This window comes from Camponotus floridanus, unplaced genomic scaffold (genome assembly GCF_003227725.1).
Source record: "Camponotus floridanus strain SB8 unplaced genomic scaffold, Cflo_v7.5 scaffold178, whole genome shotgun sequence".
Taxonomy (NCBI): Eukaryota; Metazoa; Arthropoda; class Insecta; order Hymenoptera; family Formicidae; genus Camponotus; species Camponotus floridanus.
In genome coordinates, this window is record NW_020229301.1 from 209472 (window position 1) to 232126 (window position 22655).

The following is a 22655-nucleotide window of genomic DNA, read 5'->3' on the forward strand; positions in this document are numbered from 1 at the left end:
CTAGATGAAGAAATATAAAGTATCTTTATCTTTATCTTAGATAAAAAATATATATCATCTTATCTAAAAATTGTCTAAGATGACGTTTTCATTATGCAAAAGAGTTTTCCAGACAAGCTTCTAAAAATCTATCTAAAATATCTAAAATATATTTTTTATTTGGAAAATAATATTACAAATATACTTTATCTTGTACTTGTTTTACTTAAATTTGTGCAATGCAATGTACATATATTTTATAAAAATGATATATATACTGTTATACATTGATCATTATATTATTAATATATTATAAATATATTATAAATAGATTATAAATATATTATAAATATAAATTATAATAAATAAATATTTATCATATTATTTATATACCTTTTTGTTATTATTTAAATATTCTTTAGGAAAAGAGAAAGAATATGTGTTTATGATTTTAATATCCCATTTATAATCTGCGTCACATTTTTTACAAATATTTATAGTCTTCTAAAATAAACACAAATATCTAGATAATTATCTAGATTATCGCAATAATCATCTCATCTTTCATCTAGATTAAGTAAAAGCAAAATCATCTTTATCTCATCTAAGATAAATTTACGGATTTTTATCTTTATCTTTATCTAGATAATTTTGAAATTATCTACAGCAAACACTGATAATCTCTCTTATAGAAATAATTTGATCAGTTTTTTGACTCGATCGCTCTTTCCACTATTACATGCTGTAAAATAACGAGTTGCGAGAATGACTTTCGTGGGGACGTCAAGGAACGTATAAAATAAAAGGGATCTAAATGCGGATCTAAAAAAAAATTGCGTGCGACATTGAATCGCCTGGGAATGTCGACTGCCACGTGTTCAGGCAAGAGAGTGCTCGAGGAAAGAAAAATTCGATAACTGAACGCACACCGAATGCATAAACACACGTGGTGGTGGCTTACGCATCGAGCTGATCTCGCGAAAGCTCCAACCGTTCCTCCCCGAATCTTTGGACTTTGGACTTCGCGAAACGTCCAACTCGCTCCGACACTCCCGTTCTCCGACCCCTTGACGTTTCTCGTTCCCTCGCGACAATTGGTACGCGCTTTCTCTCGGCTGATCGCAGCTCGTGCGAAGCTTCGCGCGAAATCTCTTCCTTAGCGTCCAGTCGGACCTCTGTACCTCGGCCATCTCGCTCGAGTGCCTGCGATTGTTGCGAGATTCCCTCCTCGAGCTCAATTCTTCAAGGGACAAATGACGATTCTCTCGCGTTTCCCCTCCGTTCTTGGAGTCTGATTTATCGCCGAAGAATCTGCCAAGTCTTGCTTGAACTTTAGTGCAACTCGTCGAGTTGTCCTTCTTTCTCGATCCCCTCTTGGGTTTCAGCTCTTCGAGAGAGCGTGGACGGTACCATCGGGTTTTTTCCTTGGGACTCGATCTGTTACAAGAGGTACGAAGTGCATCGATATCTTCACTAGGGTCTTTAGAGAGTAGATCGGCAGAATCAGATGGGAACTTGCTGCTTAGGATGCTTTCATAGCTGTGTGTCAACTTGGTGGACCTACCGCGAAAGTTGTCTTCTCTGCCAAATCCTGCTTCAACTTTGGCCGAAGTAGAATTCATCGAGTTGTCCTCCTTTCTTGATCTTTTCTCCAGTTTCAGCTCTTCGAGAGAGCGTGGACGGTACCATCGAGTCTTTTCCTTGGGACTCGGTCTGTTACAAGAGGTACGAAGTGCATCGATATCTTCACTAGGGTCTTTAGAGAGTAGATCGGCAGAATCAGATGGAAACTTGCTGCTTAGGATGTTTTCATAGCTATGTGTCAACTTGGTGGACCTACCGCGAAGGTTGTCTTCTCTGCCAAATCCTGCTTCAACTTTGGCCGAAGTAGAATTCATCGAGTTGTCCTTCTTTCTTGATCCTTTCTCCAGTTTCAGTTCTTCGAGAGAGTGTGGACGGTACCATCGGGTCTTTTCCTTAAGACCCGGTCTGTTACAAGAAGTACGAAGTGCAACGATATCTTCACTAGGGTCTTTCAGAGAGAGTCGATCGGCAGAATCAGATGGGAACTTGCTGCTTAGGATGCTTTCATAGCTATGTGTCAATTTGGTGGATCCGTCGTGAAGATTGTCTTCTTTCTCGCAAATTGCAGCGCCAATTAGATTATTCTCGCTGCTACAGAGCGATCTGGCGACTCGCACCCGCAGAATATTCAACTTGTTGTTCCCTGAACGTGACGGAAGCATCGACGGACTTTCCAAAGAATTGGAGTTGGAAATTTTAGCGGAAGAGTGACAGATGTCGATGAGCAGGCAAGACTTGGGACGTTTCCTGCAAGATTGACGAGCTTGCGTTCTGATGTCTTTCGAAAACGGAGGATCTTCGACAACATTCGAGAGCGATAATACAATGGAAGATGAAGGGGAAGGCGGAGAAGAGGACGACGAGGAGTCGGAAGCTTGCTTGGTTCTTCTGCTATCATTTGTATCAATCAGCGATGATAATTTCTCTAGAGACGCCGTTGATTGATCCATCAAATTCAAACTACCCAGATTACTCTTCGACGAATCGAGAGGAACCTTCACGCTTTGCTCCGGTATAAACAAAGGAGCATCAGTGTTATCCAGGTTTGAGAACTGCTCGAGTTGTTTCGAGATCACTTGCTGCTGTTCCAAGGAGAGCCTGGAAGTACTATCTGTGCTGTTCATCTTTTCCGGTTCACTATCAATGAGAATCTCAGATTTATCACCATCAGTTGCCATATTATCGTCTTCAATCTTCGCATCCTTCTTGCTGCATATTGGGATCACTTGATCATCTTCTGCTGAAGATGCCAAGCCTGATCTTCCTTTGGTATCAATCATGATTCGATCTTTATTATTATCCATTAAAGGAACCCTGGCAATGGTGACTCGCTTGACACCGTGATGACGAGATTCCTCGAGCTCGAGATCATCATTTCTGTCGGCTTCAACGTCAACCAAAATGACACGTTTCCCAATTGGGCGGATTCGAGAGTTCTTTGTCGAGTCTCTCGTCAAGTTGGAATCCGATTTGTATTCCTTCTGCGCGATGGGCAGAGACCGATGCAAAAGTCGTTCGCTGTCCTTTTCCGACAATATAATGCTCGGCTCCGACACAAACTGACGGGAATCAGTTAATTTGGTGGACTTGAACTTGATCAAGCCAGCGTCGCCAAGTTTCGAGAAGTGTTTCGCTAACGCTGCGACTCTGCCGCACCCTAAACGCACCTCTTCCGGGGACTTCCAGCACTTTTCCGTCTTGGACTCGTCGCTGGACACATCGCTGTTCAGCCCACTCAGATCGAGATGCAGCTCTGGCATTATGGTGTACATCTTGGGAGTGGAAATCCCATCCTCGGCATCTCCGTCGACTCTACTTGACCCGTAATCATCATTAAGTGTGGAGCTCGACTCGTCCGCGCAATCTTCCGAGTTGGAAACATCATCCAACATCTTGTTCTCGCAGCATTCGTCGATGTTTAACGTACTACATGCGTTGTTATTCGCTTGAAGCTGCAAGGGAGGGTCTTCCAACTTGGATTCGATGGATAATATTCTATCAGCGGACAACAAGCGAGTGTTGGTCGACGAGAAATCGTGATTGCAAGGTAGACTCATCTCAAAATTGGATCGCGGAACATTTAAAGTCTGTCGACTACTGCAATCCACTCTTTTACGCCTCTCCCGAAAATCCTCAAGATTAGAGTTGCAGTCGGTCTTATCGCAGCATTTGCCACTCGATTCTGCCTGGACTCTACACTCCGCGAGATTAGCGTCATCAGTTTGATCGATGTAGGGTATAGCATCAAAAACATTCCTATCGAACGTCAGCGGGTGCTCGTAATCAGTCTCTGCGAATTCCTGGGGCGGAGAGGTGATCCTCTCGAATGGACTTAAAGCGTCCGTTGAATAATTCAAGCTACTCGTCGCGAGTTCGCCCAATTCCGGGTTACTCTCTTCCTCCTCTACGATCTTATCGTCGCTCACGTCGCTCTCGTCCTGATATAAAACGGACGATATCTCGTTGTCGCTCGTGATGGAGATCAGAGGACAGGGCATGCGGGTTCTCGGGAGCCGCGCGGGGGAGACGGTGGGGGTGGAAGGACGTGGGACGTATTCCCTCTCGTCGATGGGACACGCGCCTCTCTGATAGAGGACAGAGAAGGGATCCTGCCGCGCGAAATCATCGACTCTTGGGAAACCTAGATCGAGCTGATTACGGTAAATGGGTGCCTCGACGCGTCGAGACGGGATCGCACCTGGTTGGACAAAGTCCTGACAATACGCCGCCTGCTGCGGGAAGGACAACAAGTCGCCCATCGAGTGTGACGTGGTTGGCTGACCACCGACAGCCGTCTCCGTTGTTCCTATCGCTGGATCTAAGAGCTCGGACCTTGGCCGAGTTGTTTTATGCGCTGCACGAAACAAGGGGTTAGTCAAGCGTTAGTAAAGCGGGCTCTTTCCGAGCGAAGCGAAGCGGAAGACGTTACTCTAACGGAGATATTCGGACTAGTAAACGCCCGCTGTGCCGATTTATGTGGAAAATAAAACCCCGCCGACACGTGTTCTTGAAGCGAAAGGGTGGCGAGATCGATCTCAGTCGAGCAATCATTTATTTTAGCTTAAAACTTTGATTCCTCTTGTAATACACTCTTGCAATTGCATCATAATTGAGTTTCCTAATGCAAGCTTCTCACGCGATGACTTTCTTAAAACTCTTTGTTATTGATATACAAGTAAATTATTCATAAAAGAAAAAGATAGGATACTCGAGTTGATATTTCATAACATACTACACTATACAGAGCCTATCAAAAGTTCCGGGACGGTCGAGTATTTCATAAACTATGCATTTTAGAAAGAAATGTTTCAGACAAAAGTTGTATGGCTTGAAGAGGGCCATAAGAAGGTGTCATTGGTTTGACCTTGAAAAGTCCTTTGAAGGTTACGTGAAGGTCACCTTCAATTTTTTTTAAATGGAACCTATTTGTTATTGCATATTCGTGTAGCTTATCTCGAAAGCTTTCCAAAACACTATAATAAAGTATTTCTTCATTGAGTACTTTACGAGTTATGAGGCTTGAAATAATTTCTCTAATTTTACATAAACCATAAAATATCTGGAAAAATATTCATTTTTCGATTATCTTGACTATCTTAATACTTTTATGTACAAAATAATAAGAGGAATCAATTGGTGTAAAGAAAAAACATAGTTGTTTTTAAGAAAAAAATATGTTTGCAATTAACAATTACATATTTTTTTTAAACAACTATGCGTTTTCTTTACACCAATTGATTCCTCTCATTATTTTATACATAAAAGTATTAAGTTGAGATAATCAAAAAATGAATATTTTACAAAATATTTTACGGTTTATGTAAAATTAAGAAATGATTTTAAGCCACGGAAAGTACTTAAACTAACTTAATTGTAGTGTTTTGAAAAGCTCTCGAGATAAGTTACAAGAATAGGTAATAAAAAAATAGGGGGTTCTGTTTAAGAAATTGAAAGTGATCTTGACGTGATTTTAATAACACTCTTCAAGGTCATAATAATATTACTGTGTAATGCGTCACTTAAAACCCTACAACTTTTGTCTGAAACATTTCTTTCTAAAGTGCATAGTTTATGAAATATTCAACCGTCCCAGAACTTTTGATAGACACTGTAGATTATGATGTATAAATAGAATCCCTTTCGTCAACGATTTTATCGTTATTTGAAACGTATCGATTATATGGAGAACCAGACAATAAGGCTTCGATTATTCCTTTCTTATTTCAAGAGCTAAATTGGCATCAAAAATTATAGCATTATTATAAACTTTCCACTTACCTCTTGTCATCACAGGGGAAGGTTGAGATAACAATGTTGCAAGTCCGTGATATATAGCACCTTGTTTAGCAACTTCCAGTGTCACTATCGGACCAGTACGCACAAGATACTCGGCAGCCCTGTGAAATTTTAATGATATAAAGAGAATGAAATAATTTAAAGGATTTATTACACTTTTTTTAAGATTAAATATTCCACAGTATCTCTGCCTTACTTTTCTTGTGTAATCCCGACTAGACTTTGACCGTCCACCTTGAGCAATTGATCGCCTGCTGTTAATCTGCCGTCCTATGAAAAAATAGGTATACAAAACTAAATTAAAAATCATTTAATGAAATATAAATATTTTATGTATCTTGTTGTAAAAAATATTAATTGAGAGACACGTTCCTCTGGATTAGAATTTTTTATTTATTAATCTCCTTGTTGAAAACGCACTTATATCCTATCCTAGACCTATGGGATTCTCTTAGTCCAAAATATTATAATCAAATCTTTTTTCATAATCTTTTTTCTTAATTTATTTTGAAAATAGTCAATTTGATTATTTTTGATATAATAAAAAATTTTATTTTATTTGAAAGCGTAATGATGGAAATCCTTCATATGATGGAAATATTTTCATGTGCAAATATTTCTTTAATATATTTATATTAAATATTATTTTAAATACAAACTCAAATGTTGTATGAATAGTAAATTTTTTTTTTTGAATGAATAACAATTGCTTACAGCATCAGCAGCGCCACCAGCAACAACGCTTTTGATGTAGATACCTAATCGGTCCTGTCCTGCGCCCTACAACAAAAATTTTAAAAAATGAACCAAATTTAAAAAAATTAACAAAATTTGAAAAAATCATATAATATAATTTTATATATATATATATATATATATATATATATATATAATTATATTATATATATAATTATAATTAATAGATATGCAAATAAACGAGATTGAAAATACATACTTTTGCCGCAACAATGCTCAAACCCATACCGTTAGTACTCTTGTGTAATTTAATGACATGTATTTCTGGTTGAGCTTGATTTTGGTTGACGTGACTGGTGTAGCCGCCAGATCTGTTGCTCATCGCACTGGGGCTGCGCAACTGCAAAGTATAAAAAAAACTACGTGTTAATATATGAATATAATGGTTATTTAAACTAGGAATATTAATAAACTAATTAAGGAAAAATTAATAAAATATATAAAAAGAATTTTTCATCAGATCGTAAAAACTACAATTTGCTTGTTAATTAAGTTTTCCCCTAAAAGCCGTGCGCATAAATATTATTTTATTTGAAATTATAATGGTAGAAGCTTACATTGTTGTGATGATCTATCATGTAAATGGTCCAATAGCCACTGCTGGTGGGTTGGGCCGCCATGCGACATAAACCGTCTCGTTGCAGAGGTGCTAGAAACTCGGCTAGTCCTGGTGGAACGCCTCTTATTACCTCGCAACTGTAACCATCCTCGGGAAGTAGTAACGCCAATCCTAGGATAGGTTCCTCTTCCAGCCTTATTTCACGACCATCCGCACGCGCAAGTGTATCCGCGACACTCTCTGCCACCTAACAAAGATTGATCATATACAGGGTGTTTCATTTTAATTTTCCCAGGCAAATATTTCGGAAAATAATGAAAAATCGAAAAAATGATTCAGACAAAAGTTGTATGGTTTCTAGGGGGACATAAGATGGTGCCATTACTTTGACCTTGAAGAGTCACATGAAGGTTACGTAAATATGATTTTGAATTTCTTAAACGGAACACCCTATATATTTTTGCACATTCTTGTAGTTCATCTCGAGAGCTTTCCAAAACACTATAATTAAGTTAGTTTTCATTAAGTACTTTTCGAGTTATGAGACTTGAAATTATTTCTTAATTTTACATAAACCATAAAATATCTAGTAAAATATTCATTTTTCGATTATCTTACCTTAATACTTTTATGTACAAAATAATGAAAGAAATCAATTGGTGTAAAGGAAAAACATAATTGTTTTTAAGAAAAAAATATGTAATTGTTAATTGCACATTACATATTTTTTCTTAGAAACAATGATGTGTTTTCTTTACACTAATTAATTCCTCTCATTATTTTGTACATAAAAGTATTGAAGTAAGATAATCGAAAAATGAATATTTTACTAGATATTTTACTCGATATTTTATGATTTATGTAAAACTAAGAAATTATTTCAAGCCTACAACTCGGAAAGTACTTAATGAAAACTAACTTAATTATAGTGTTTTGGTAAGCTCTCGAGATGAGCTACAAGAATGTGCAAAAATATATAGGGTGTTCCATTTAAAAAAATTGAAGTGACCTTTACGTGACGTTCAAATGACTCTTCAAGATCAAACCAATAGCACCATCTTATGTCCCCCTAGAAACCATACAACTTTTGTCTGTAACATTTTTTCGATTTTTCATTATTTTCCGAATTTCATTATTTGCCTGGGGAAATTAAAATGAAACATCTTGTATAATAATGTTCTTACAATTTTACGATTATTAACAAAGATCAAAATTATATAGTCTTTATGTACTCACTCTCACAACATTCTCGATCAATTCGGCAGGTAACCTAGGCTCGTCCGCAGCAGGCTGATACTTTTGTAATAATGCTCTGACCTGCAGAGAATTCAGTTTGAAACAAGTTGAGCTCAACGTGGCCAGTTCCTCGGCGTTGTATTTGGGAGCCTGTAAGAGGTGAGTCGCCTGCATGATCGTCGCCAAGTGGCACTGACTGGCAAGTTCCAATCCCTGTCTCTCGGCCCAAGTCTCCAGGGCGTTCAGCCTGGCTTTGAGCCTGCGTCCGAACCACCTGACGCACAAGTTCCCGTTGGAAACGAGGGTGTTGAAGGCCGTAGCGTTGATCGCGTGGAACAGATGGCTGAACAATTGGATCGTCAACGCGGCGTTCACTCGGCATCGTCGCAGCAGCGCCATCGTATTGGAGAAGATCTGCAGCACCCCGGCCTCCTTCGCCGGCTCGTCCGCGTCCGCCATGAACTGCGTCATCGCCGGGGTTAGTTCCAGCGTGACGCAACGCACCAGCGAGCCGAAGGCCGTGTGCACCGCGTCCGCCAGGATGTCCTGGGCTCGCGTGGAAAATGCACCCACGTGTCGGTCGCTCTTTAGCATGTGCAATAGCTCCGAGCCGTTTGCCAGCCAAAAGGCCAAGGACGAGGCGTCCATGTAACGTTCCTGAAGAAATGCAATCTCCCTTGAAAACTCTACTATTCACGTGTATTCCTATACAGGGTGTCCCAAAAGTCCCAAACCGGTCGAATATTTCATAAACTATGCATTTTAGAAAGAAATGTTTCAGACAAAAGTTGTATGGCTTGAAGGAGGCCATCAGATAGTGGCAATGATTTGACATGGGAGAGTCATTTGAAAGTCACGTGAAGATCGCCGTCAATTTCTTAAATGGAACCCCCTATTTCTTAAATGGAACCCCCTATTTTTTATTACATATTCGTGCTTATCTCGAGAGCTTTCCAAAACATTATAATAAAGTATTTCTTTATTGAGTACTTTTCGAGTTATGAGGCTTGAAATTATTTCTTATAATTTTATATAAACCATAAAATATCTTGTGAAATATTCATTTTTCGATTATCTTACCTTAATAATTTTATGTACAAAATAATGAGAGAAATCAATTGATGTAAAGGAAAACATAGTTGTTTTTAAAAAAAAAATATGTAATTTGCAATTAACAATTACATATTTTTTTTAAAAACAACTATGTGTTTTCTTTACACCAACTGAATTCTCTCATTATTTTGTACATAAAGTTATTAAGGTAAGATAATCGAAAAATGAATATTTTATAAGATATTTTACGGTTTATGTAAAATTAAGAAATAATTTCAAGCCTCATAACTCGAAAAGTACTCAATGAAGAAATGTTTAATTATAGTGTTTTGGAAAGCTCTCGAGATAAGCTACACGAATATGTAATAAAAAATAGGGAGTTCCATTTAAGAAATTGACGGTGATCTTCACGTAACTTTCAAATGACTCTTCCATGTCAAATCATTGTCACTATCTGATGGCCCCCTTCAAGCCATACAACTTTTGTCTGAAACATTTCTTTCTAAAGTGTATAGTTTATGAAATATTCGACCGATCTGGGACTTTTGGGACACCCTGTATATCTACTTGTATAGGATGTAAATATCCAAACTGCGATGATATGTTTCTAGATTAGGTTCTAGATAATCTTCTTCTAGATAATCTAGGGTAGATTATTTTCGAGTCTGTTGAAATGGGAGAAAATTATCATTCGTTGATACCTGGATAACACGTTGAATCATGGTAGCAACATTTGCTAGCATGACGGTGAGTCGATGTGCCCTTTCGGTAGGTTGTAGTTCAGGTCTATAGTGCGTGCTGGCGCGATATCTCGCGCTCAGGTAGAGTGTATAAGTTGGTGCCAGCTTGAACTGCGGCGCTGAGGGCTCCACGTCGGTGATGACCGCGTGAAGGAATGTCTCCTCTGTCTCTTCGAGAAATTCCAAAACAGCCGGCAGGATTGGATCCGTGCCTCGCGGCTGCCGATCGTACTGTGAAAGCCTGTCAACAATTGATACGAGTTAATTTTCCGATTTGGATTCAAATTTTCTAATTGTTCTCTTTTTTTCAAAAATAAATATATAATATTATTTCTAAAAAAAATTAATATACTAGGTGTTAAAAAAGTCTGGACACGGTCGTAATATTAATTCCTCAAAAAAAAATTAATATACTAGGTGTTAAAAAAGTCTGGACACTAGATGTTAAAAAGTCTGGTCGAATATCTCGATAAGGAAGTTTTACTAGAAAGTGTTTCAGGCAAAAGTTGTATGGTTTCGAGGGGGATATAACATGGTACCATTGGTTTGACCTTGAAGAGTTATTTGGAGGTAACATGAAGATCACCTTCAATTTTTTCAATGGAACCATCTATTTTTTATTGAATAGTCTGGTAGCTCACGTCGAGAGCTTTCCAAAATACTACAATTAAGTCAGTTTTCATTAAGTACTGTCCGAGTTATGAGGCTCGAAATCATTTCTTAATTTTACATAAACCGTAAAATATCTTATAAAATATACATTTTTCGATAAGCTCACCTTAATACTTTTATGTACAAAATAATGAGAGGAATCAATTGATATAAAGAAAACGCATAGTTGTTTTTAGAAAAGAAATATGTAATTGTTAATTGCAAATTACATATTTTTGCTTAAAAACAACTGTTTTTTCTTTACACCAATTGATTCCTCTTATTATTTTGTATATAAAAGTATTAAGGTAAGATAATCGAAAAATGAATATTTTACTAGATATTTTATGTAAAATTAAGAAATTATTTCAAGCCTTATAACTCGGAAAATACTTAATAAAAACTAACTTAATTATAGTGTTTTGAAAAGCTCTCGAGATGAACTACAAGAATATGCAAAAGTATATAGGGTGTCTCATTCAAAAAGTTGGAGGTGACTCTCACGTGACCTTCAAACGACTTTTCAAGGTAAAACCAATGACACTATCTTATGGCCCCCTTCAAGCTATACAAATTTTGTCTGAAACACTTTCTAATAATCTCTTCCTTATCAAGATATTCGACTGTGTCCAGACTTTTTTAACACCCAGTATAAATTTGTGTATTATTTTAGTTCTTTTATAAATACAATAATTTTGTAAACATTTATAAATGAATACAAAAAATATTCACAAAGAAATATACTTTATACTTTTTACTGCAGATTTAATAACACTTATAATAATTGTATTATTGAACGCATCCTGAAGAACTTGACTGGATTGACAGGCTGTTTTAATCTAACATTAGCAAAGAATTCTAAAAAAATTTTTTCAATAAAAATTAAATTATATTGAAAATTAACTAATTTCTCAAAATTAAGAAAATTAATTTTGTACAAATTATAAATTTTGCTACATGGTTTGCTTCGAACGCAGACTTTATACAGGTCATAATCGTTCGCATTGGTATGATCCAAGTACTTTTGTCTCAGTCCAAAGTCACGTAAAGCGTCGTAAACTCTTCATGGACTCGCATTTCGCTACCTGTTGCCATCTCTGCTGCTGCTCAGACTGGCCGTCTCCACGTTTCCGTCTAAATCGAACGTGGTCTCGTAATTGTGCGTGGGCTCTGGCGGGTGCGTGGGACTACGAGGACTATGAGCTGCGACGGCGGACTTGGACGGGCTCGACGAGGTCGCGCTCTCTTGGACCTGGTTCGCGGTCTGGCCGTTCAACGTCCCGGATCCCGGGTGAAATTTTTCCGAGCTGATGTCCTGACTGCTTGCGTCCGGCGAGCGTCTGTCGTGACGTGCGCGCGAAGCAAGGATTTGCGATGGGAGAAGCAAACATCGAAGCAAAAATCGAGCCACATAAATATCAATCAACGAAAAATGGCAAAGGAAAGTGTGATAAAAAAATCTATCGGAAAATGAGTTCTCTAACAGTCAGTGTTTGCTGGTATCTAGATAAAATTATCTAGATAATCGTCTAGATAAAGAAATGGATCATCTTTATCTTTAACTAGATGAAGAAATACAAAGTGTCTTTATCTTTATCTTAGATGAAAAATATGTCATCTTATCTGAAAATTGTCTAAGATGACGTTTTCATTATGCAAAAAAGTTTTTCAGGCAAGCTTCTAAAAATCTATCTAAAATATATTTTTTATATTATTATTAATATATAAGAATATAATAAAATATATAAAAATATATAAAATATATTTTTTATATTATTATTAATATATAAAAATATAATAAAATATATAAAAATATCTAAAATATATTTTTTATATTATTATTATTAATATATTATAAATATATTATAAATATATTATAAATATAAATTAATAAATAAATATTTATCATATCATTTATATACCTTTTTGCTATTATTTAAATATTCTTTAGGAAAAGAGAAAGAATATGTGTTTATGATTTTAATATCCTATTTATAATCTGCGTCACATTTTTACAAATATTTAGTCTTCTAAAATAAATAAAAATATCTAGATAATTATCTAGATTATCGCAATAATCATCTCATCTTTCATCTAGCTTAAGTAAAAGCAAAATCATCTTTATCCCATCTAAGATAAATTTACGGATTTTTATCTTTATCTTTATCTAGATAATTTTGAAATTATCTACAGCAAACACTGCTAACAGCCTAAAGAAAGTATGGAGAACCCTTAATAAAGTGTGACAACTAGATTTATCAGAAACTTTTTTTAATCTTTTAATTATATTAATTATATTAATTATATTTCATTTAATTATTTTAATTATATTTCAATGTTTACAATATTATCAATAGGTTCGTACTGTGCACTTTTTATTTAGAAACATGATATTTGTTAAAAGTGCTCCATACTATTGTAGCCCAGATGCTTAAATAAAAACTTTAACGTTAATAAAAATTATAATTTAATAAGTAAAATCTATTAATATAGCAATTATGATAACTGATAGTTGTAAACGAGCTAAATGTGTGCATCTAAAACGTATTATAAACATAGCTGAATTATATGAATGCTGCAAAACATTCGTGCATCCACTATTCTCATCTAATTACACCAACAATAGAGTACAAGAGTACGAATTTTAAACATACCGATCATAAGCATAGTCAATTTGCTTGTTAGAGTCATGTCTCTGCCTAATGCGCTCTTCCGGCGCCGGGTCGATGAATCGAAAAGTATGCATTCTGCCGAATTTGATAACAGCTCCATTCTGTAAAAAAACAATTATCATCAAATTATTTCTTGTCGATTGGCACAACTCGAAACATAAATCTGTGTGTTTCTTTTTGTACTTATTATTTACAATTAATTAAGAGTCGTTTATATTTAATTAAATAATTAATAAAAATTACATAAATATACGTGTTTCATTTTAATCTCCTCAGGCGATTAATATGTAATGTTAATAACTGTTAATTGCAAATTACATTTTTTTTCCTAAAAAAAAGATTGTTTTCTTTATACTAATAAATTTTGTGCATAAGTATTGAGGTAAGATCATCGAAAAATGATTATTTTATAATTTATGTAAAATTAAGAAATTATTTCAAGCTTCATAACTCGGAAATTACTTGATGGAAAATTATTTATAGTGTCTTGGAAAGCTCTGGGAAGAACTATAAGAATAACAGAGGGTTCCATTTCCACCCAAGAAATTGAAGATGACCATCAAATATTTATTAAAAAAGTTAAACCAATGATACTATCTTATATATCCCTCGAAGTCAAACTTGTGTAGAAAACTTGTGTAGAAAACGTTTCTTTCATATCTTCCAAATTTTTCGAAATACTTGCCTAGGGCGGTTCAATGAAACTAGGATTGGCATGTTTTAAACAATATGTTTAAAACTGTTTGATTAAAACTTGTTTAAAACAATGCACACTGTTTTAAACATTTTTGTTTTAAACTGTTTTAAACTACTGTTTAGAATCATTTAAAATATCGCAAATAAAATATATGATTATTTGAAAAAGAAATTGTAAAAAAAATCAAAAACAAACAAAAACTAATAGATGTGTATATTGCAAAAAAGTTTTTGTTTTAGTGTTTTTAGTTTTTCATCTATATTTATGTAACATATAGATATAAAAATATAAATAATAAAATAAAAATGATAAGATGGATATTATTTTAGCAGAATATTTATTTTTGGATATTAAATAACAATCAATACAATAAAGATTACTTAGAAGATTTTGACTGATTTTACATTTTACATTTTAGCATTTTAAATTAATAGTACATAACCCATAGCAGGTCAGTAGTTCTAAAAAAAAGAAATAAAAGAAAATAAAAGAAATAAAAGAAAACTAAAAACCTCAATTCTTCTATAAAAAGCAGACTTGAGGTTTTTTATTTTTATTTTATTTATAATTTATGTTGAGAGAGAGAGTTAAGCATGAGGTTACTTAATAAGAATAGGAAAGGAATCAAAGTATTGTATATCAATATTATTAACTGGAACTTTTTTTCTCCAAAAATAAATAATTCCAAAAATAAATATTCTAAAATAATACCCATCTTATCATTTTTATTTTATTATTTATATTTTTAATAGCGTTGTCAATTTTGACAACGTTATTTACAGTTTAACGCTATCGAAAAAATTTAAATATTTACACAGATCAAAGCTATTAAGTGTTTTTGCTTGTTTAAAACTTGTTTTTTTTTATTTAAAACATGTTTTTTTACTTTACTTAAAAACACAAATAAAACAAAAAACATTGTTCTAAACAAAAAAAACAATGTTTAAAATAAAAAAAACAAGTTTTTTGCCAACCCTGAATGAAACAACCTGAATAAATACAGATAAATACGAGCATCTTCCGTCCCCAAGAAGCAACCTCAGCAACACACCTGCAAGATAGTGGTCTGGTGTATCCTTTGATTATTGACATAGGTATGCGCGTCTCTGGAGCACGGTGTGAGGGTGACGATGTTCTCGGTGAAGGCTATCACGCAATGCCTGGGCATCACCGTCGGTCCTGGCAGAGTCAACGTCTGCGCCTGGACCGCTTGAGGTCCAATTGGCCTCTCCGAGCCCACCTCCGTGACATTTGGCTGCAACCGGTGTCGCGCCCCGGCACCGTTCGGGATATCGCTGCCATCGGGATTAAGCTCCAGCAGGAACGGCAATCTCTCGTCCTCGTACCTGCGAAGATTAATTAGATTAATTTTAAATGATTAGAATTTAAATAATTGCAAAAGAATAGCTCTCAAAGGCTTTAAAGCTAAAAACAGCTTTCAGAGTTTTCAACTAAAGCTGTTTAAGTTAACATAAATGTTTAACATAAAAACAAAATTAAAATTGAACGTATCAATTTTTTATAAAATTTCCATGAGAATTCCTTGATTTTTCAAGATAAAACAAAAAAGTTTTCAAGTTTTTTTCCGAGAATACATATCCTGTTATAAGTGATAAGAGCAAAATTATCAAAGAGAATTTTTTTTTAAATTCTTCGTATCCCAATAAAATTTCCTGAGAATTCTCTGATTTTTTTCAGGTACAAGAGAAATTCCTGAGAACTTCAAATTCTCCAATTTTTTCAGGTTTTTCAATTTTAACGACCAATTAATATAATGATCGCTGTAAAATATTTTCCAAATAATTAAGAATGTCGTGTGCGAGAAAGGGGTCCTTTTGTGCGAAAAAATTCATACCTGTGATCCAACTCGTTCCACTTTCCGGCGGGTTTCTTTTTACGTTTTCGAGGCATGTAATCAGCGGGCCTCCTCCTCACGTGGAACATAATGGAACCTGCAATAAAAGTACGTATTTTAATTAAACGATGTTATCGCACAAGCAATATATACAGGTTTTATATACATAAAGAATAAACTATAAAGACAGACAATCGTATCGATTATATAATTCAGTGTATAAAATATATAAACATCATGAAAAAAAAATTATAAAAACTAGAGCGCAGATACATTTACAATAGCTTGTTCATGAAAGTATAGTGATACCTGTTGCACAGACTATTTCACGTACATAAATTCACGCGAAGGGGTCACTTGTTTTAAAATTCAAATAAGTATATAGTGTGTCCAAGATCACCCCTTTTAAAATGAAAATAAATGGCTTTTATTAAAAATCGCGAACAATGCTTTTTAAGTAAATCGGTACGTTCTATCAAATAGTGATATTTTCAACTCTTAATTCCGACCGGAAATACGCCATGCGGATCGGAAGTTGAATTTTTTTAGGGGAACATGGTTAGGTTAGGTTAGGTTAGGTGGTACTTTTTATTACAGATTCGAATTGTACATGAAAAAATAAGAAACTTTTGTATCAAACGTTTTTTCTGAAAGTGCCTCCATCAATCTTAAAATTAACCTTAAAAGTAACTGTGATGAAATAATGAACTTTAATTTTAAGATTGACAGAGGCACTTTCAGAAAAAACGTTTGATACAAAAGTTTCTTATTTTTTCACGTACAATTCGAATCTGTAATAAAAAGTACCATGTTCCCCTAAAAAAATTCAACTTCCGATCCGGATGACGTATTTCCGATCGGAATCAAAAATTGAAAATATCACCATTTGATATAGCGCACCCGATTTTTACTTAAAAATTGTTCGCGATTTTTGATAAAAGCCATTTATTTTCATTTTAAGAGGAATGTACGGGTGGTCTGGGACACCCTGTATATGCCTTTGAAAAAAATAAATAAGTATGACAAATAGATGGCTTTTTTTAGGCTTCAGGTATGGAAGCAACGATGTGTGGGAAGAAAAAGGGGGAGGAGGCTTCATCAAAGAGCCGTCATACAAATGCGCATCGTTAAATTCAGAGATGCGTGGCATATATATGTAATAATAATCGCGCATGAGAAGCTTCGCGGTAAATCGTCGAATTAGTATGATGGACGAGAGATAGCGATCGTGCATTTTTCTCGCGTTAAAATATTACCGTGCCCCTTACGCACAATGTATGGAGACGCACGTGTGCTTTCAAGGCATGGTAACTTCTCACGGAAGAGGACGGAAAGGGAGAACGACTCTCGGCTTCTCGGGTCAGCGAGCCGCACAGTCATTGCACCCAGTCGTCGTTTTCATCAGCGTTTCCCTCGTCCTTGCTTTTGCCAACGACGTCGTTTCCTTACTTTCGGTTGGAGTGATACACTCGAGTAACATCAAGAAACCTTAGATGATCTTAGAGTCTAAGAACTCTCGAGTTGTGAGCAAAAGTTGCACTGATACTAGTTCGACAATATTGGTAAAATCGACTCTTACAATAAACATAAATTAAGATACTTTAGACGATTTTGGAGTCTAAGGACTCTCGAGTTGTGAGCAAAAGTTGCACTGATACTAGTTCGACAATATTGGTAAAATCGACTTTTACAATAAACATAAATTAAGAGACCTTAGATGATCTTGGAGTCTAAGGACTCTCGAGTTGTGAGCAAAGGTTGCACTGATACTAGTTCGACAATATTGGTAAAATCAACTCTTACAATAAACATAAATTAAGAGACTTTAAATGATCTTGGAGTCTAAGGACTCTCGAGTTGTGAGCAAAAGTTGCACTGATACTAGTTTGACAATATTGATAAAATCGACTCTTACAATAAACATAAATTAAGAGACTTTAGATGATCTTGGAGTCTAAGGACTCTCGAGTTGTAAGCAAAAGTTGAACTGATACTAGTTCGACAATATTGGTAAAATCGACTTTTACAATAAACATAAATTAAGAGACTTTAGATGATCTTGGAGTCTAAGGACTCTCGAGTTGTGAGCAAAAGTTGCACTGATACTAGTTTGACAGTATTGATAAAATCGACTCTTACAATAGACATAAATTAAGATACTTTAAATGATCTTGGAGTCTAAGGACTCTCGAGTTGTAAGCAAAAGTTGCACTGATACTAGTTTGACAATATTAGTAAAATCGATTCTTACAATAGACATAAATTAAGAGACCTTAGACGATCTTGGAGTCTAAGGACTCTCGAGTTGTGAGCAAAAGTTGCACTGATACTAGTTTGACAATATTGATAAAATCGACTCTTACAATAAACATAAATTAAGAGACCTTAGACGATCTTGGAGTCTAAGGACTCTCGAGTTGTGAGCAAAAGTTGCACTGATACTAGTTTGACAAGATTGGTCGAAGACACTTATAATAGACTTCGTGAACTTTAACTGATTTTGAATCAGCCAGCAATCTAGATTAGAATGTTCAGAGAATTCGAAGTGCTTGGGACAAACTTTGAGTGATTTTGAATCAGTCAGTAATCTAGACTAGGATGTTCAAAGGATTCAAAGTCTTCCTGAGGACACTCACCCAACATCACCTCCACTTTGCCGCTTCGACGTGGCTTGAATGGCCAAAGGCCGATCATATCTTCATATCTATGTCCGATAACACTTCTAGATCAACGATTCACACCCGGATAATAAACGCAAATATATCAAAAAAGGGTCTTTCAAGACACAAACGATTTAACATATTGGTAACACATCTTGCAACAACTTTACACATCGAGAATATTAACGATAAACATACAACAGCGAACTATTTATATTAATAAAATAGAAAAAGGATATCAGGAAACACTTATAAATACCCAAATATAAAATATTTATAAAGACAAGCTTGTCATCATCGGAATTGAAGCCGCGTTAGAGGACAATAAGCGAAAATGACCGGTTTAATAAGCCAACGTATTTTCCCCGAGGACATCAAGAATAAATAAGTGTTTCATGCTAATTTTTTCTAGCATGTATGTATGTGAGCTATATATATACAAATCGATCAGTGTGTATTCTTATCGGGAAGCTATAAAAAGTCTCCAAAGTTCTCCAACTTGGGAACGACGTTTCGTCATTAAATTGCACCTGTTGCAATTTCTACGTAGCTTTAACCTTTTCGGTTCACCCCAACAAAGGCAAACAACGTGATGATGCAAAACGTGAGAGATTTTTAGATACCATGCACGCGGTCAACTTGACGCACGCCAGGTGGCGTCAAATAAATAAACAAAGATCACCCGATATATCGAAAATCGCACGCGACCACCTTGACGAGTTCCAAACAGTCCTTTTCTTTCCAGAAAAATTCCAAAGAATAAAAAATTCCGAGAATATTGTTGATCGATGCAAGTATGTACTATGCAAGGTACTTAAAATACACGCACGTATCGATCGTAGTAGACTAACGAAGCGAGTTTCGATCTCTATTCAATTATCTAATTTATCAATGACTCAAGGTCGATGATTTTCGGAGCAAAGTTCAAATTGATCGCACTGTTTCTCCCCCAAAAAATTATTAACTTACTTTATTAATAAAAAGGCTAATTAACGTACTTTATTAATAAAAAGGCTAAATGAGGAAAAAATATAAAAACCACAATGTCAATTTTAATCAAATAGAAAGCAACACGCGGAGCGAGGGTGAGAGATGGAGCAAAAACTTCAACGAATTAATTAAGTAACATGTTTCAAGTATATACTGCTGAATTGAATAATTAATTGTAATTATATTAATTAATAATTACAATTAATTAGAATTCATAATTAATTAATTGCGAATTAAATAATTAATTACAATCGTAATTCAATTTATAGATCAAAATAAATTTTCTTTATTCCGTACAACTTGGATATTTAATTGGAATATTTCAATGAGAACGAGCCGATAAATCGCGCACTTGAAAAAGCAGCACTTTCGATTTTATATCGCAAACACGACGGAGCACAAACGCGAATTATAAAATTATATTCGCGCGTCTAACGAGACGATATAATCTTCAACTGTCCGTGACGCGACACCCTGTATGCGGCTCGCCTGTTAAAACAACACTGTTGTCCCTCTTGTTACTTTCGTCCCGTACAACGTACGTACACAGGATGTATATAGAAACTAGAATACGCTAGAGCGCACGTGAGATCGGCGCAAGCGTGTTGACGGGTGTCTCTTGCGCTATATACAGGGTGTAACTAAAATAAGAGGACGAATTTTATATCGAAAAAAATTCACATCTATATATATATTTCGTAAGTCCATTATTATTGAAATATAACTAAAACAAATGTTATTAATTCAATTCATTATCAGAAAAAATATATGTCGTTAACCTAACCTGACCAAGTAGCATTCTAATTTGACAATCGTCATTTTTCACAATAATACATATTAGCACTCGATCTCATTTTTAATTCACGTTTCGAGAAACAGTTACTCTTTCAATCGCTTTATTTTGATACGATTATACGTGTCCATGCCATATATTTATTATGATCGTTAGATGAAAGACATTTTGAACATTTAATTGTTATTAAATTAATTGTTATTAAAAATTGAAAATAATAATAAATCATATTACTTTCTCATTTTACATTAACATGTTTTGATGAGAAACTCGCCCCCTCCTCCTCTCCTCTCCCCGAAGTTTGTCTCCTTATTTTAGTTACACCCTATATGCGGAACTATAGCAGTACTTCTCCATTTACATCCGTCGTGAAATTATTTATTAGCTTTTTGCGAGATGGATTCGTGCAATATAGTTAATTTTTAATCGAAAATAGGGGCAGGAAGAGGCGTTACACAGAGGAAGATATTGGTTTTTTTTCTTACGATTATTACGTTTTATCTCGTGCAAGGATTGTAATTTTTTATTGACAAACGGGAAACAAATAAATTGAAAGAAATAATTATTGAAATTAGCGAGCAGTGACTTTTCCCTCTTTTTTTCGAGACTCCATATTTTTATATCGAATCATTTTTTTCAGTATCTACGATACTAAAAATAGTATGATATATGATAGTAAAAATAGTATCATCTGGATTGTTTGTCGTTTAAGAGAAACACTTTTAGTATCATAGATACTAAAAATAAATTTTGTAAACGTATCAAAAAATTTTCGTAACATTATCCGTAATAATTATCTCATAAACATATTAAATATAATATTATTTTATTAAATAATAAAATATAAATAATTAAATATATCATTTTATTAAATAATTAAACATATTATTTTATTAAACAATAAAATTAAATGTATATATAAAAATCGAATTTTACATACACCCCTTAATTTAATTTTTTTCTTCCTGGAAGTGAAAGTAATTTAATTAAAATTCTCCCTAATGCAATTGCAGTCTTCTTTCACCGTAATCGCAAAGCAGCACTCATCATCGTCGCAATCTCGCGATCGAGAATCTGCTTTGAAATTTCGCCTCGTCGCTTAGAGGAAGGGGATGAGGCGGGGGGAGGGGAGGGAGGAAAACGATCGGGATCGGCGCACGCGATTATTTTCCGGAAAGAAGAGAAACTAGCAAAGGTATCTTTAGAGAAACACAAAGCTAGGTGCACATGCTAGGTGCTCGAATGTAGGTCGGCACGTAACGCGGATCGTTCCGGTGTTTTATTGATTTTTTCGCGCACTCCAGCCGAGTCCGCACGTAACGTATGTGCATATGTATGTACGCACACACAACCCCGTCGTTTCCCGATGCGTGCGCGACGCACGCGAGAGGTCGCGAGAGACATTGCTTTCATCCCTTGACCCTTCCTCCAGCCCACAATTAACCCACTTTCGACTTATGATGCTGAAGAATAGGGCTGATGATTTAATTCAAAGGCTTCGATATTAGAATAATCTATTAAAATGTTCAAAGATCGAAATTTCTAAGCTTCGAAGATTATAACTGAAATTATATTTGAAGGTTATAATTGAAGAATATTCTAAAAATCTAGTTTAAAAATTGTAATTTTCAATCATTTTTAATAATTTATTTTTTAAATAACTTGTGTATATATATATATATATATATATATATATATATATATTAATTTTTTAATTCACTCTTATTTACAATATCTTCATTTCTTCAATTCTAACATTTCTTACATGAATTTGTAAGAATATATCTTTCAAAACTTTGAAATTCGAAGGTTATATTTGAAGTTATATTTGAAGGTTATAATTGAAGAATATTCTAAAAATCTAGTTTAAAAATTGTGATTTTCAATAATTTTTTTTTTTTTTTTTTTTTTAATTCTTTTTTTTTTCATTTCTTTTTAATTTTTCATGATTTGTAAAGTTGAATTTTTGAAGTTATATTTGAAGGTTATAATTGAAGAATATTCTAAAAATCTAGTTTAAAAATTGTGATTTTCAATAATTTTTAATAATTTATTTTTTAAATAATTTTTTGTACATATATATTAATTTTTTAATTCACTCTTATTTACAATATATTCATTTCTTCAATTCTAA

General features: G+C 34.6%; 1 protein-coding gene across 11 annotated transcripts in view; it reads right to left on the reverse strand.

The window, feature by feature from the left end:
• LOC105253569 (afadin) overlaps positions 1-22655 on the reverse strand; it is a 66979-nt gene that overhangs the window by 16520 nt on the left and 27804 nt on the right. For 6 of the 11 annotated variants that reach the window (XM_025407476.1, XM_025407474.1, XM_025407475.1 and 3 more), the window contains 12 exons: positions 16079-16175; positions 15275-15569; positions 13509-13627; positions 11940-12194; positions 10165-10444; positions 8411-9067; positions 7173-7421; positions 6815-6955; positions 6574-6639; positions 6056-6129; positions 5842-5960; positions 941-4417 (listed from right to left, as the gene is read on the reverse strand). In XM_025407476.1, coding sequence (XP_025263261.1) covers positions 941-4417; positions 5842-5960; positions 6056-6129; positions 6574-6639; positions 6815-6955; positions 7173-7421; positions 8411-9067; positions 10165-10444; positions 11940-12194; positions 13509-13627; positions 15275-15569; positions 16079-16175 — 5829 coding nt within the window. Of the gene's footprint in view, positions 1-940; positions 4418-5841; positions 5961-6055; positions 6130-6573; positions 6640-6814; positions 6956-7172; positions 7422-8410; positions 9068-10164; positions 10445-11939; positions 12195-13508; positions 13628-15274; positions 15570-16078; positions 16176-18714; positions 18848-20025; positions 20227-22655 lie in introns of those variants that run through there. The other 5 variants (XM_025407481.1, XM_025407480.1, XM_025407483.1 and 2 more) reach the window with 5 other exon arrangements.